The following is a 13,975-nucleotide window of genomic DNA, read 5'->3' on the forward strand; positions in this document are numbered from 1 at the left end:
AAATAAACGTAACATTTCCAACGTGATAAGGGCCAAGAAGCCAGCAGCGGGGGGCATTAGTTGGGATTGCGCTAGGCTGCGAGGGACAGGAGACACATAATAACAGAGGCTTAAGCGACGCAGAGGTCACTTCTCTCTCGTGTGCGCCTGCGGGCCGGCAGAGAGGGCTGGTGTGGAGCCCAGTGGTGCCGCCAGACACACCTGGTTTGTTCTACCTTGCTCTGCACGAGTGACCTCTATTCCCAAGGCCACCTCGTGGTCCGAGAGGTCCACAGCCCACAGCATGAAGGGCGGGCCCTGCTCTGGTTTGAAAGAGCGTCCACGCATCTTGACACGCCTCTCAGCCAGGGGTGGGGGCTGGAGGAGGGTGCGGAGAGTGTTCCCGGGGGGAGGGCGGGGAACCTTGCTCTGCAGCAGCGGGGCGCTGGGCGATGCCATCACCGCCATACCGTGGGAGTCAGGAGGTCTGCCCGATGGGCTCGCGGTCCTCTGGAGACTTCTGGGCTCAGCGAAGAAGCCGCCTCCCTTCTTGTGGGCTAAAAGTAAAACTTTTCCGTTTTTAAAGGAAATTTAAAGGAGCCATAACTTGCCGGGTTTGCAAATAAAATCGTTTCTCAATCTTAGCCTCTCCAGAGGGCAAAAAAGCCCTCAAATTAAGATCGCAGCCTCTGGGCAAAGAGGAAACCCGGGACGCGCAGGTGAGATGCTCAGGTGAGCTGCTCAGGTGAGCTGCTCAGAACCAGCGGCCCCGACTGTGCCCGCTGCCTGGCTCCTGCCCTTCACGGCCTGGTCCGTAGGCGCCTCCAGGCCCCTCACCTGCGTTAAGCACTGACCACAGACACTGCAGGAAACGAGGTTCTCCCTTCGTCCCGGCCCAAGCCGCCCAGGAGCGAGCTGGGCTCCTGCAGAGGGAGCCCCGGCAGCCGGTCCGGCAGCCGCTCAGCTCCCTGGTCCAGCCCAGCGGTGATCGGTGGCTCCTCTGCCCTCAGTACCCCGGCGGGATAAAACTGTGCATCTCTGGCTGGGTTGGATGGCGTGCCCGTCCCTGAGCCATCACAGTGCGTGTGTGTGCGTGTGTGCGTGTGTGCGTGTGTGCGCGCTGGGGGGTGGGAGGGCGTCCGATACTGAGACCGGCCAAGAATCCTTACTCCGGAGTGGGGTGGGGGTAGGTTGATTAGAGCCAATCTAATTGACACACGTGAACGGACAAGGGAGTGCGGTCCCCAAAAGCAAGGTCCTGTTTTATTCCGAGAAGGGCGACACCACCCCGGTGTCTGGGGCCCCGTCATCGCGTGCTCCCGCGGGGCAGGCGGCATGCACAAGCGCGGTTCGTGACAGGACGGCCTGGACAGCCCCAGCCTTTATGTGGCGGGGTGCACCTCAACTGAGTCTGCGGCTTGGCTGGCCATGCTCAGGCCCCAGGACAGCTTCCCCTCGGACAACTGCAAACTAGACAGCCCTTCCCCCGCAAGCCCGGGGGCGTCGGTGCTTGTATTCTGAGGAAGGGGGTGACTGGCAGGGCTGCTCAGCCCCTTGCTGCCCGTGACCCTGACTTTGTAGGCTGGGTGGGGTGCTCCTGCCCTGGGCAGACGGTCTGGCCTGTGGTCCGTCACTGAGGGCCAACGACAAGTTAAGCAGGGTCACACGGGCACCCATGTGAAGGCCATCCAGGCCTCTGCCCGCGGGGAGCTGGCCTTGCTTGCTCGTGTGACCTCACAGCCTTCTCCTGACCACGGGCCGGAAGCCCTTGAAAAAGTTTTAGAACCACCTGCCTGCTTCCTAATTAGGTCCCTTCTCTTTCACGCTTGGAAGTTTTCTTGAACTTTTGCTGGTTTGCAAACTGATGGAAGGAGAAAGGAAGCAGAGCAAATTGACTCCGGCCTCTGGCGATCATGAATCTGACCCACTCGCCCATGGAAATGAAAGGCCAGCGCCTCTTAGCTTTAGGGGCGCCAAGTGCAAAGGCAAATATCAAGAGGCCACGGCCGGAAAGGGGACCTGTTCTAACCGAGGCGGGGAGTGCGGCGGGTTCACAGGATCACGGACGGACCGGAACTGGGCGGGGCCCAGAATTCCCGTCCTCCTCGGAACACCTCCGCTGTCTAAGCCGGGTTAAAGCTCATGTGCTTGAGGCCTCCTCGACGCACGGCGGAAGCCACTTGGCAAAGCCTGCAGGGGGCGGCCCTCCCGTGGATGGCCACCAACCTTGGGATTCCTTCCTCTGAATCTTTTCTTCAGAGTGAGCAAGGGGAGATGGGCGGGCGTCCCAAAGGCCATGGTAGAAGATGAGACAGGCCCCACACGTGTCCACGTCCCCAAAGCAGTCACTGTGTGCCTGACACAGATGTCAACTGACAAGGTCTGTACTGTCAGGCCCTCTCTCATTTGACATGTAGACTAGATCCCTGGGCCCTAGCGCCTGCGCATAGTAGGTGCCATGTGAATATTTGGGGTGGTCACTCACAGAACTTCCACGCCGTCTGGCTGGAATCGCTAGCCCAACTCACAGGTGAAGAATCCACGCTCAGAGGGATCAAGTGACTGGCCCGTGGTCACCTACTTAGGAGCAGAGCAGAAACCTGAGCCTGGCTTTCTTATTCCACTCAACGTTTGGCAACTATTTACTGAACACCTACTGTGTGCAAGGGGCAGAGCAGTGCCCAAGGCAGACACAGTCCCTGCCCTCACGGGGCTGACACTCTTGCCATGGTGGGTGGTGGACGATGACAAGATAAATAACTCACGTCCAATGCGACGGGTGCTTTTAAGAACACAGAGAGGGGGCGGGAGGGGTGGGGACACACACGGACACACACCCACCCCCACACAGCCGCAGCGAATGGTCAGGGAAGGCCTGTCTGATAAGGTCGCTCTTCCTGGAGCAGCAACGGAGCAGGCCTGAGCCGCCATTGTCGTCCCCTTGTCTAAGGGAAGGGCGATTCGGACTCGCGCTAACACAGTGGCAGGAGAGCCAGTAATCCCCGCCGCTCAGCAAGCACCATCTGTGCCATCGTTTCCAGTATATTTATACGATGTTTGGGCTGAATAAGACTAGCAGCTATTAAAACCAACTCCTGAATCTCAGTGTTTTAACACAATAAAAGGCTTAACGGTTTACCTCTCTCTCACACTAAAGCCACCGCAGGGGCTCCCGGCTGGGTGCCCAATGGGCAGCTCCCCTCCAGGCGGTGACTCAGGGATTCAGAGCCCTTCCGCCACCTGACTCCACCGCTGTCGTGTGCTGCTCCCAGTGGTGCCTAGTGGGTCTTCTTGCAGCTGCCTTTTGCTCACCTGCCCTGGCCCCATTTAGACACAAAGGATCCAGGAAATACGGTTTTAGGAAGAGGAAATAGGTTGACGGGAACATGGTTAATAACTACAAAAAAGAGAGCAGGCCCTGTGGCTTCCTGGAGGCGGCTGCCTGGGCAGAGCTGCAGCTCAGAGGCCGGAGGTGGGGACGGGCTCGGGCTTTCTGGAAGAGGAGCGTGACGCACCCCGGACTCTTTCACTCCAGCCCGACGCCCGCTCCCTGCTCCACGTTTAGGATGGTGTCCTCGCCAAGGAAGGTGACAGCAAACGTGACGACAACCCCCGTCCTGAGTGTGGGCTCCCGGCAGCCTGTGTGTGGGGGGGAACTCTGCTCCCCAGAGCCCCTGAGCATGCAGGTCCTGGCTGGGGGTGACTGGGGGCAGCCGAGGGCTCCTGCACCTACCTATCTTTGTACCCTCCTTCCCTGGGGCAGAGCTGTCGGTGTGGGGTTCCTGGGTGGCCTGGCATCCCATGAGGCTGGGAGCTGCAGGGCAGTGCGGGCACCCCTGGGAGGCTCTCCTGTAGTCCCTCTAGCAACCTCACGCAGGCTTGGTGACACGCTAGGGACTCGGCATGCCTTCCCGTGACAGGGCGGGCAAGGACTTCCCTGGCGGTTAGATCACTCCCGGCCGAGGCTCCTCATCAGAGCTGCTACCTGGGCCCCGGGTTGAGCTGTAGAAACAAGTCGGTCACGGCCGACTATGTGTGCCGGGTCACATACGACGTCCACATTTCCTTTCAGAGCGAAACGCGGACTTCGTACGTGACCCGGCACACACATTCTCACGGGCACACACCCCAAAGAGGCGAAGCGCATCCTCACGCAGAAACCCGTGCAGAGCGCTCATAGCAGCTTTGGTGGCACAGACGCGAACTGCCAACGACCGAACGTCCTCCAGTGGGTGAGTGATCCAGCCGCGTGGCGCACGCGCCGTGGAGCCTTCCTCGGCAGCGAAAAGGAAGGGGCTGTGACACTCGCAGCATCCTGGATGACTCTCGAGGACGTTACGCTGAGCGTATGGTTCCATGAACAAAAAACGCTCGTGAGGTAGATGATTATGGAGAGGGAGGACCGGCAAGCCGTTGCCGGGGGGCGGGGACGGGCAGAGGAGGCGCATTGCTACAAGAGGTGGCACGAGGGGGTCCTGCAGGGCCGGTCTGGTTAGGTACCTCGATCGTGGTGGTGGCTCCAGGAAGCCACACACAGCGCAGAGCTGCATGCAGACACGCGAACACACGGACGCGCGAATGAGCACGTGCACCTGCTGAAATCGGAGCGCTGTGCGCTGTCCCAGGTCAGCTTCCTGGGTTTGGCTATTGTACGACAATCGTGCCAGATGTCGGTACTGGCGGAGGCCGCTGCAGGGGTCTGCCATGTGACTAAATTTTTGCTAATGAAGTTCAGGTGGAACTGACATGTGCCGGTGCTGGGAATGATCTCAAAACACCTGTGCATTTTTCCGTTCTGAAAACTCGAAAGGCGCCTGTGACTCAGCTTCCGTGATGTAGGCCCTGTCATGTCACGTGGCAGCGTGACAGGATGGAAGGGACAGGTCCCCGAGTGACTGTGCGGACCAGAGCCGTCCTCTGACCTGAACCACGCCCTCTGGAAACGAAAGAGAAGTAAGTGTCTTTGTTCTTTAAGCCACTGGATTTGGGGGCGTCTGTGTTAGAGCGATGTAGTCTTTGCTCAACGGAAAAATAAAAACAGGTTACGGAACAGTATACAGCCTGACCTGATTTCCTTCCAAGACGTGTACACACGCAAACACGTCCGCACGAAGGCCTGCTGTGGTGATTACCTCTTGCTAGTGGGAACTGCGGATGTTATTTTCAAAAGGGACACGTGTATTCCTTTTGTAATTACGCACACAAGCCTATGGTGGAGACGAGAGCCAAGAATTAGATGGGAAAGAGCAACGCCCTCAGTCACAACCCGCTCCACAGTGTGGGAGCTGGCGACGCCTGCGGGCGGCCCAGGCCGGCTCCCAAGCTCATGGCCGCTTACTGTCCTCCCACCTCCCCTCACGGCCACCCTGACACGCCCACCACCCCGTAACCTTGCCCCAACCTTGCCCTGAGGGACACTTCACTGTTTCCGGTTGGTCGGGGGAAGCGAGATGCAGATGAGGCCCCTGCCCGGCAGGACCCGCCTGCTCAGTGAGCACGGAACCACAGCTCATACTGCCCCACTATCCCTTCTGTCCCCGAGGACAACAGATCTCCAGCTGGAATTTCAGACTCAATTAGCACAGAGACAGGCTGGAGCTCTTGAGAACTAATCACCTCGAAGCTGCCAAGAGGGCGCTTCACCTGGGGTGTGCCCAGGACTCCGAGGCTCAGCTCCCGAGCGCTGGTAACATCAAGCGCCGACCCGCAGTTTGAAATTCCACTCGAGAGTGACTTTCTGAGTTTCCTTCCACCAACCGAGGGAGCTGGGGTGGGGACGAAGGGAGGAAGGATGGCGGGACAGGGGAAAGAACCCTGCCTGTCCCAAAACGTGAAGCCTAATTACCCCCGGAGCAGATGCACGGGGGGCTGGTGGCAGCAGGTGCGTCCTCGCAGCGGGCAGGGGAGCCGGTGGACGGGAGTCGGCCCACGCTTTCCCACCAGACGCCAGGCCGTGACAGCGGAGACGCAGACGCCGGGAGGCACAGAGCAAGGGGAGCCACTGTCCCCTCGCTGCAGACCTGCCAAGGACCACCCCCCGCTTTCAGGTTGCCGGAGGTTCCAGATCTCGTGAGCATCCTGGTGGCTGAAGCCGCCGCCCCTTCCCCTCCCAGCTGGGGTGACCTTAAAAGGCTCTGAATTTAGCACCGGGCCCACACCCGGACACGCCACGCACACGGCAGCCTTCGCTCGCTCACACCGCACGTCACCAGCCCGTGCCGGCAGCTTCCCGTCAGTGGTGTGAAGTGTGAAAACGGCACTCGACACCAAAAGGCCGACTCCCAATTTAGTCCAGGAAAAAATCTGGACAGCCTTTCACAGTCCTCCTCGTTCTGCTCCCTTAGCGCCTCACAGTCGCCCTGCTGACGAAGTCACCTGGCCGGCAGAGGGGGTGGGCGAACCACCGCCGCTGACCGCCAGCTCTGGGCAGAGCAGGGCTCAGCCCCTCTGCCTCTGGGAGGGGGCGGGGAAGCTCTGCTGCCGGGTGTCCGGCCAGTCGGTTTATTGCTGCGCGACACCCTCCAGCTGGTTCCTCGTGGACACGGCAGGGGAAATACCAGGCACCCACCTGGGCTGAAATCGGACGGCATATGTGACGCGCCAGGCACGGAGCAGGGGCTGAGCTGGCAGGCCAGTGATTAAGTCACATAAAATACTGCGCCGGCCTGGCCTAGAGAGCACCCTTGGGCAGTCTGAGTGATGCCTGGACAGCACACACATTGACGGCCACTCCCCTTTCTCTGAGAGGCACCAGGACAGCTCGGGGACATGGTGACGGCACTCACCGCGGCAGCAGGCCTCCCAGCTTCCTGCATAATCCACTCTTTTGGACCTGTGCCGGCCCACCCCCAGCCTGCTTCTGCCAACCCCAGGTCAAGACGCTCTATTTTAATGGCTGACACACAGGGCCAGTCTCTCTGGTTTGTGTCCTTAAGCACCAAGCGCTCGGAGACTTGGCAAAGGAGCCCGTGGCCCTTCCTGTCCCTCTCACGGGTCCAGCCTGTGGCACAGTCCCTTTCAGCTTCCTCTTCTCAGGACTGTCAGTGAAGGGAGGGCCTTAGAGGTCGACTGGCCCAAACCCTGTATGTCTTTCCCCCTCTTTTAATTAGGGAAAGTAAAAATATAAAGAGAGAAGCAGAATAGCACGCATCGCCCGCATACCGGGCCCAGCCTCCGTGACCACCACTCATGGACGATGCTGGCTTCCCTCGAAGCCCCCAGCACCCTCCGGCCCTCCTCCATCACCCTCACTGGACCACCAGCCCTGCGCCTTACAGAAGAGGGCTGGGGTCTAACGAGGGAGAGGGGCTTGTCCGACTCCTGTGACTGGACGCGGGAGGCCGGAGGCCAGGTACTGGCCCACGTGTGTCCGCCCCCAGTCACTGGCCCGCGCCCCCCGTACTACTGGCTATCATCCCACTCGCCCTGGGCTATTACTTAACATTTTTCTTCGATGGTCTCACTCCTTTTCGCCTTTAAAACGGAAACTTTGTATTGCTCCCATAAATGGGAAGCAGGCATCGTTTGCCACAGATAGAAAGTATTACTAAAGATGACACAGAAAAAGAATTAAAAGTCATTCAATTCTAAGTAGAAAGTACTGCCTGCCCAAGGCTCTGCACTCTACCGAAAATGAGTCTACGGCCACGCCACCCCGAACGTGCCCGATCCCGTCTGCCCTCAGAAGCTAAGCAGGGGCGGGCCTGGTTGGTACTTGGATGGGAGACCACCTAGGAAGACCAGGTGCTGTAGGTGTAAAAAATAAATCAAGAGGGCTTGGCGGGAGTTAGAGGCCACTGGGACCGACGGGGACCCACTCGGACCTGCAGAAATCAGGAGAGTCAAACGGGTAAGAATGCAAACGGCTTCTAACAATGCGATTCCCCGCTCCCACGGGCACGCCGGCTGTCAGGGGGCTGTTTTTTCACATTTGAACATCTCTCACATGTGCTGTCAGCCAGCTGGCACTCACGACGTCCTTGTCACGTGCACATGCTCCATCTCTGGCCACACTGTTGTCACTTCACATGAGTACGTGCACCTATCGTCCTGTACGGGGTCGGTCTACTTGCCATTTAAGTATCTTCAAAAAAATGTGCAGCGAAGAGACAAACTGTTATTACGGCAGGGACCTTTATGCGCGGGGGACGCATCCTGGGACCCCCAGTGGGTGTCTGAAACTGTGAAGAGTACCAAACCCTGTGGAGACCATGCTTCTTCCTACATGTTCACGCCTATGATAACGTTTAATTCACAAATGAGGCACAGTCAGAGATTAATAACCATAACGTAATAAAATAGGACAATTATAACAATATACTGCAATGGAAATCTGAGAATGGCTCCGGAGCCACGAAGCAAACGGAGGGCGACTTGGAGAAAAGCACTGGGGTACGGTGACAGTCGATCTGATGACCGAGACGGCTACCGAGTGACTAACGGGCGGGGAGCCGCTGGACGGGACGGTCCACGTGCCGGGCAAGAGGGAGCTGGACAATTTAAGACGGCGTCGCACTACTCAGAACGACACGTGATGTAAAACTGAAGAATTGTTTATTTCTGGAGTTCTCCATTTAGTATTTTCAGACTGCAGCTGACCAGGGAAAACTGAAAACGTGGAAAGCGGCAAGGTGGATACGGGGCTGCTGTAGGTACCCGAGGTCCTCGGTTCTGTGTTTTCTTACAAAGCGACAGACGAGCGTGTGTTGGACCAGAGATAGGGAGCTACCTGTGAATCAGTGAGGCTGTGTCGTGTTCTGTGGCTGGAGCCTGGGAAGGTGCCTGTCACACGACAGACAATAACACTCGAGGCAGGAGAAAATGCCAACCCCCTTGGAGGAGATGTAAGAAATTTCAGAGCAACGAAAGGCTGGCGTGACTGATCCACGTGTCACGCAGGCTCATCGTTAGGCCTGTGCTATGGTTTAATTGGCAGCGTGTTTTTCTTTCTTACTGGTTCATAAAATAATGGTGCATCTTCTGAGCACTGGCATCCTAAATGTGATGAGCCGCAGCATTTCATCTAAAGTTACCTGCTGCACATCAACGCGCCCGCGTCACACCATGCCGCCCAGCACACCTCCCCAGGTCGGGTGCCGACGGCCTGCATCCGTCACCGGGGAGGCTGATGCATAACTGCCCAGCACAGCTCCCCAGGTCGGGTGCCGACGGCACGGCCACCTCTGTCGGGCCTGCATCCGTCACCGGGGAGGCTGATGCATAATTGGCTTGCTGGCCTCCCCCTCCAGGGCATCTGACTCAGTCGGTCTGTGGGGGGGAACCTGAGGATTTGTGACCACACTTGGAGTGGCACTGTCTTATCGCTCCCACCATTAAGGCCCCTCCGCCCTCTGACTGCTTTCAGCCTGGTGGGGGGTCGGGGTGGGTGGGGGAGTGTCTGCGTGGTACTGGAATCCAGGTAGGAACCACCCATGCTTTTGGACATGTCAGAGGGTGGCATCTCTGGCTTAGTTCATTGCAAGGACGGCAGAACTTGTTGTGGGGGCTGGGCCGGGACAGCTCTGGGAGGCGTCCCCGTCCTTCTCAGGCAGTTCGCCAGCTCAACGCTTCTCCGTACAAACTGAGGCTATGGCTTTTAGAGATGGGCTCGTGGCCCTGGGCGAACTCGGCAGACTGGGCGGGAATCTGCGCAGTGACGTTCAGGCACACCTGTCAGGCCTGCTCACACGGCTCTTGCTGGCGACACGGGCAGATCCCTTTCCCTTTGGGGTGTGTGCATTACTGGTTTAGTAAAAAGAAACATCTGTGCACTTTTTTCTTCAAAAAGGACATTCCGTTTTTCAAGCCGCCAAAACGTCTTTGGGATGGAGTATTTGTCAACACTGCCCTCTCTCCCGAAAGCAAGAAGCAGGGACATGTGTCCTCATAGAGAACTATGTTTTAAATGCAGATATTACTCATTTTTTTCTTCAAGAGGCCCGGATTTGCTCACATGGTCATTGATTCGAACGTACAAGGTGCTTTAAGAAACAGGAGACAAAACCTTGTCCTGGGTACAAAGGTTTATTGTTTATAAAAATAAGTTACACAACAAAACAGCCAGCACGACACCATCTGTGAGCACGAGGGCTTACACGAGGACGCGGAACACGGGCCCTGGGGGTCGATCCCCGACACCGCTCACACACACGGAAGGACATGCTGCGTAACTCCCCTGTGCTGAGTTCCGAGAAGGTCTCTGCCCTCCACGTGCCGGCTAAAGTGTCTCACTGGTCCCCTGCACACGGAGACGGGACCTGTCGCCCCGGAAGCTCGGCCTTAACGAACATGCTGTTTTACAAAGGCGGGGAGGGGCTGCACGGACGCCAGGTGGCGAGGAAAGGCGAGCCCTTGGGGTGCTCGGGGCTCCCCCGGAAGCTGCCGGCGGCGGGGCGGGCGGCGTTACTGCCGGCAGGTGTCGTGGAAGGCTTCGAGGGTCCGGAAGTCCCTCCATGTTGGGGGAAGGCCATCCTGCAGGAACTTCCCGCAGCGCAGGCATGGGGCCTGGAACAGCTTTATGTAACTTCGTAACCAGGTCTAAAAAGAGAGTAAGGAGAGAATGAAAGGAACGGAAGCCGGGCACCTCCAGCGTCAGCCTTCCTGTCTGAGCCTCATGGCCTCGGGGACAGAGAACCCGAGGTGGCTGTGACTCCAGAAGATGCCCCGTGATTTTACAGAAGGCTGCATGCGGAGGTCACGGCAAGGTCACAACACTGCTGATTCTCAGCGCTGCCGCTGCCCCGGCCCCTCCCACCTGGGGGAGGTTTTAAATAGAAATTCGTACTCTCAAAGGCAGGAAGTGCTCCCGGAGGAGGGGCCGTGACCCATCCCACAGCCTTGTGGCTTGGGGGGGCCGCATGTGGCCACATTTCATTTCTGAGTCCTGTGTCTTCTGAATATTAGTATCGATCCTCTCCTGCTCACGGCCAAGAAGTGGTCACAGGTGCGTGCGGAGGAAGATGCTGCGCAGACGTCCATGTGAGGCTTCTCCCTGAGGTCAACATGCCTTCTTTCTCATCAGATTTCAGAGGTCATCTCTCATGGTCACGATGAGGCCTGACACGCCTGGGGGAGGGCGGGGACAACCCGCTGCCACCAAATAACGTAATAAGCGGCAAATACACACTCGTGTGGGTCAGAGTGCAGAGTTCTCTCGGGCATCATACATAAGTATGAGACTCATAATTCAATTCTTGAACTCGAGGAGATTCGCTACCAAAAAAAAAAAAAAACCCACGCGACCCGAACCCTACACAACAGGTAAGTTCTTCCTGTGACGGGGGCACACGAGTCCTGTCATTTAACGTCCTCCCGAGATTACATCGATAAGAGAAAACTGTTCTCTGAAGAGGTGGACCGAATTTATTGTGACATATCCTTCCGTCTTCACCACAGTGGCTTTCGTGGTGGCAGAGCCCACTGAGCCTGTCCCCCTTCCAAAGGCCAGGTGTTGGAGGTTCGGGCAATAAACAGGAGGGGGTGAGTGGATCATCAGTTAAACTGTTTCTCCTCCGGGGCTGATCTAGCTCAAATCCTCCCCAAAACCCAAAGTCAGTCACCCAAGGAAAGTGGGTGTCACCGCATGTCGGGTTAAAAAGCGAACCTCCGCATCTATTCAGAAGCGGAAGAGCTCGCTGCAGACGCTCGAGTGACTCGTCCTCTCGACACACGAGTGAAGCACCACGTGGACGGCCCTGCTGAGCGACTGGGTTTGCTCGTCCACCTCCCCAGCACCGTGAAGCCAGGTTCGTGTCTTCTCAGAAATGAGCTACGGCAGCGGTCCCCAACCTTTGTGGCACCAGGGACCAGTGCTACTATGAGAATCTGATGCCTGAGGATCCGAGGCGGAGCTGAGGTGGTGGCGCTGGCGCTGGGGACGGCTGCAGATGCAGATGAAGCTTCACTTGCTCCACCCCCTAACCCCCACCCCGCCACTCACCTCCTGCTGTGCGGCCCGGTTCCTAACAGGCCAGTGGACTGGCACTGGTCCGCAGCCTGGGGACTGGGGACCCCTGAGCTACAGGCCCTTTAAGAAGCTTAACTCTTGAGGCAAACGTGACCGGATGAATGGCAGGAGCAACAGTCCCCCGAGCTGTCCACACTGATTTGGACTTGCTAACGAGTAAGTCCTTCGAGTAGGGTCTCTAACTGGCAGTCTTTCTAGCATGAATTAAAGAGGGAGTTTCAGCAGCAGTGGAAGATGGAGCCTATTGACATGAGCGCTTAAAGCCGTGTCAGCATGACGTTCGAACAGCTGGCCGGTCCTGTCGGGATGTGGCAGAGCCCGTTGTCGGCCCTGCTCAGGCCACGGTGGTCATGTGACGGATGTGGGCAGCAGTGCGCTGGTGGGGGCGAGTCCTGCCTGGTAGCGTTTCCATGGTGTGAACACCGGGGTTCGACTCCAAGCTACCAATGGCTGAACGATCAGCTTGCACAATCCTGAACATTTCACGAGAGCTGGCAGGAGCTGCCTCCAGCAGCACGTGGACCAGCTGCTCTGGGGTCACTCTGCACCCCGAGCTCTGACTCTGAAAATCTAAGGACTAAATGCCTTGGGGGAACGGCAAGATTTGTCTTAGTCACTGCAACCTGCTCAGCGCCAAGCACAAGGCCTGGCGCTCAATAAACATCTACTGACGAAATCGGTGCTGGGAACCGTGCTGAACATAACTGCTTGGCGACAGCAGGAGGGCACCGGGTGATTAAGCCGGAGCGGCTTCTCCCAGGTCCCGCCCCGGCTTAAGGAAACCCCGGCTCCGGGTGGCCGGCCGTCTCCCACTGCAAGACCCGAGGAGGCAGCCCCTGCCTGCCCAGCGCCCACTCTCCCAGGGTTAGATGGGGGCCGGAGCCCTCGGGCCACTCACCATGAAGGACCTGACCACAACGTCGGGCATCTGGGGCAGCTGATAGTGCAGCAGCGCGGTGGTGGCGTGGTCCGTCACCTGGGGACGGGGACAGAGACCGCAGTTAGAGCCCACTCCAGGCTGGCACGAGGCAACGGGACGGACGCACACGTTCCAGATGACAGACAAGCCTGCCTTTGAGCAAACGCCTCCTGGAGGAAAGGACATCTAAAATAAAATCTGAGCGGGAGAATTGGTCGGCGGAGCTGGGGCGGGGAGGGGGTGCCGTGCAGGAGGGAGGAGGGCAGCCAGGCCTGAGGCAGGTGGAGCGCAGGACGTGCCAGCGTCTGGAAACCGGGCTGGCTGGAGCACCTGGGGGGGCGCGGGTGGCCGGAGGCCGAGACGTGGGGGCCGCAGAGGGGGGGCCCCCCAGCCCTGCAAAGGGGCACGAAGGGGCGATTCTGATCGCCCACATCCAGCAGCAGAATTGGTCTTTATCGTTCCTCTCATTCTCATTCTGTCTCATTATGTGTGGCTGTGTAGGTTCTATGATCAGGAATCTGGTAATTTCTGATGATCTTCCCCTTGGGCCTCACTATTATTACCCCTCCCAGGGCCCCTAAACAGCTCTCTGAAGGGTGCGTCCGTCTCTAGCAGCGGGCAGGCCACGCCCATTGTCCCAGGCAGAGGCTTTTCCAGCTCCACTAGAGGCAGTGGGGACCGGAGGCCCGCACACCCGGTACAACCCCCTCCCCTCTCTGGGGCACAATGAGCCCTCTGAAAAACAAAGGGCTGGTCTAAGACCCCTTGTCGTTCTGAAATTTGATGACACCACAGATTGCTAATGCCTGCCATCAATCAGCAAATTAACAGGTCACATCTAATTTGATGGTTATGTTCGAACACATGGTTTATTTGCTTATCCTCATTAGGGACTCTTGCTGTTACAAATGCTGTGGTTAGAAAAAGTGAAACTTCGTGCACAAGAACAAACGCGGGTCGACAGTCTGCCCGTGTCGACCGGTCAGTTTCCAGCCCCCGCCAGAACGCTGTGTGACTGTGCTAAGGGCCTCCGAGCAGTTGAGCCAGGCAGAGAGAACCGGAAGGGCTGGTCCAGGCCCCGCACTCAAGGCCAGGAGGCCGCACCCCTAAGA

At 58.0% G+C, this 13,975-nt stretch overlaps 1 protein-coding gene and 1 pseudogene across 2 annotated transcripts in view; one reads left to right on the forward strand and one right to left on the reverse strand.

Moving 5' to 3' along the window:
- Positions 1-7,615: 7,615 nt before the first annotated feature.
- On the forward strand, positions 7,616-7,734 carry LOC112484891 (annotated as a pseudogene).
- A 2,252-nt stretch (positions 7,735-9,986) lies between these two features.
- The window catches only part of MED27 (mediator complex subunit 27), a 180,611-nt gene continuing 176,622 nt past the window's right edge, over positions 9,987-13,975 (reverse strand). Inside the window, exons 7-8 of one of the 2 annotated variants that reach the window (XM_006918073.3) lie at positions 12,843-12,920; positions 9,987-10,515 (exon numbers count right to left, since the gene is read on the reverse strand). In XM_006918073.3, the coding sequence (XP_006918135.2) occupies positions 10,381-10,515; positions 12,843-12,920 (213 nt within the window). In that variant the 3' untranslated portion in view covers positions 9,987-10,380. The other variant, XM_015594326.2, reaches the window with a different exon arrangement.

This window comes from Pteropus alecto, unplaced genomic scaffold (assembly GCF_000325575.1).
Source record: "Pteropus alecto unplaced genomic scaffold, ASM32557v1 scaffold67, whole genome shotgun sequence".
Taxonomy (NCBI): Eukaryota; Metazoa; Chordata; class Mammalia; order Chiroptera; family Pteropodidae; genus Pteropus; species Pteropus alecto.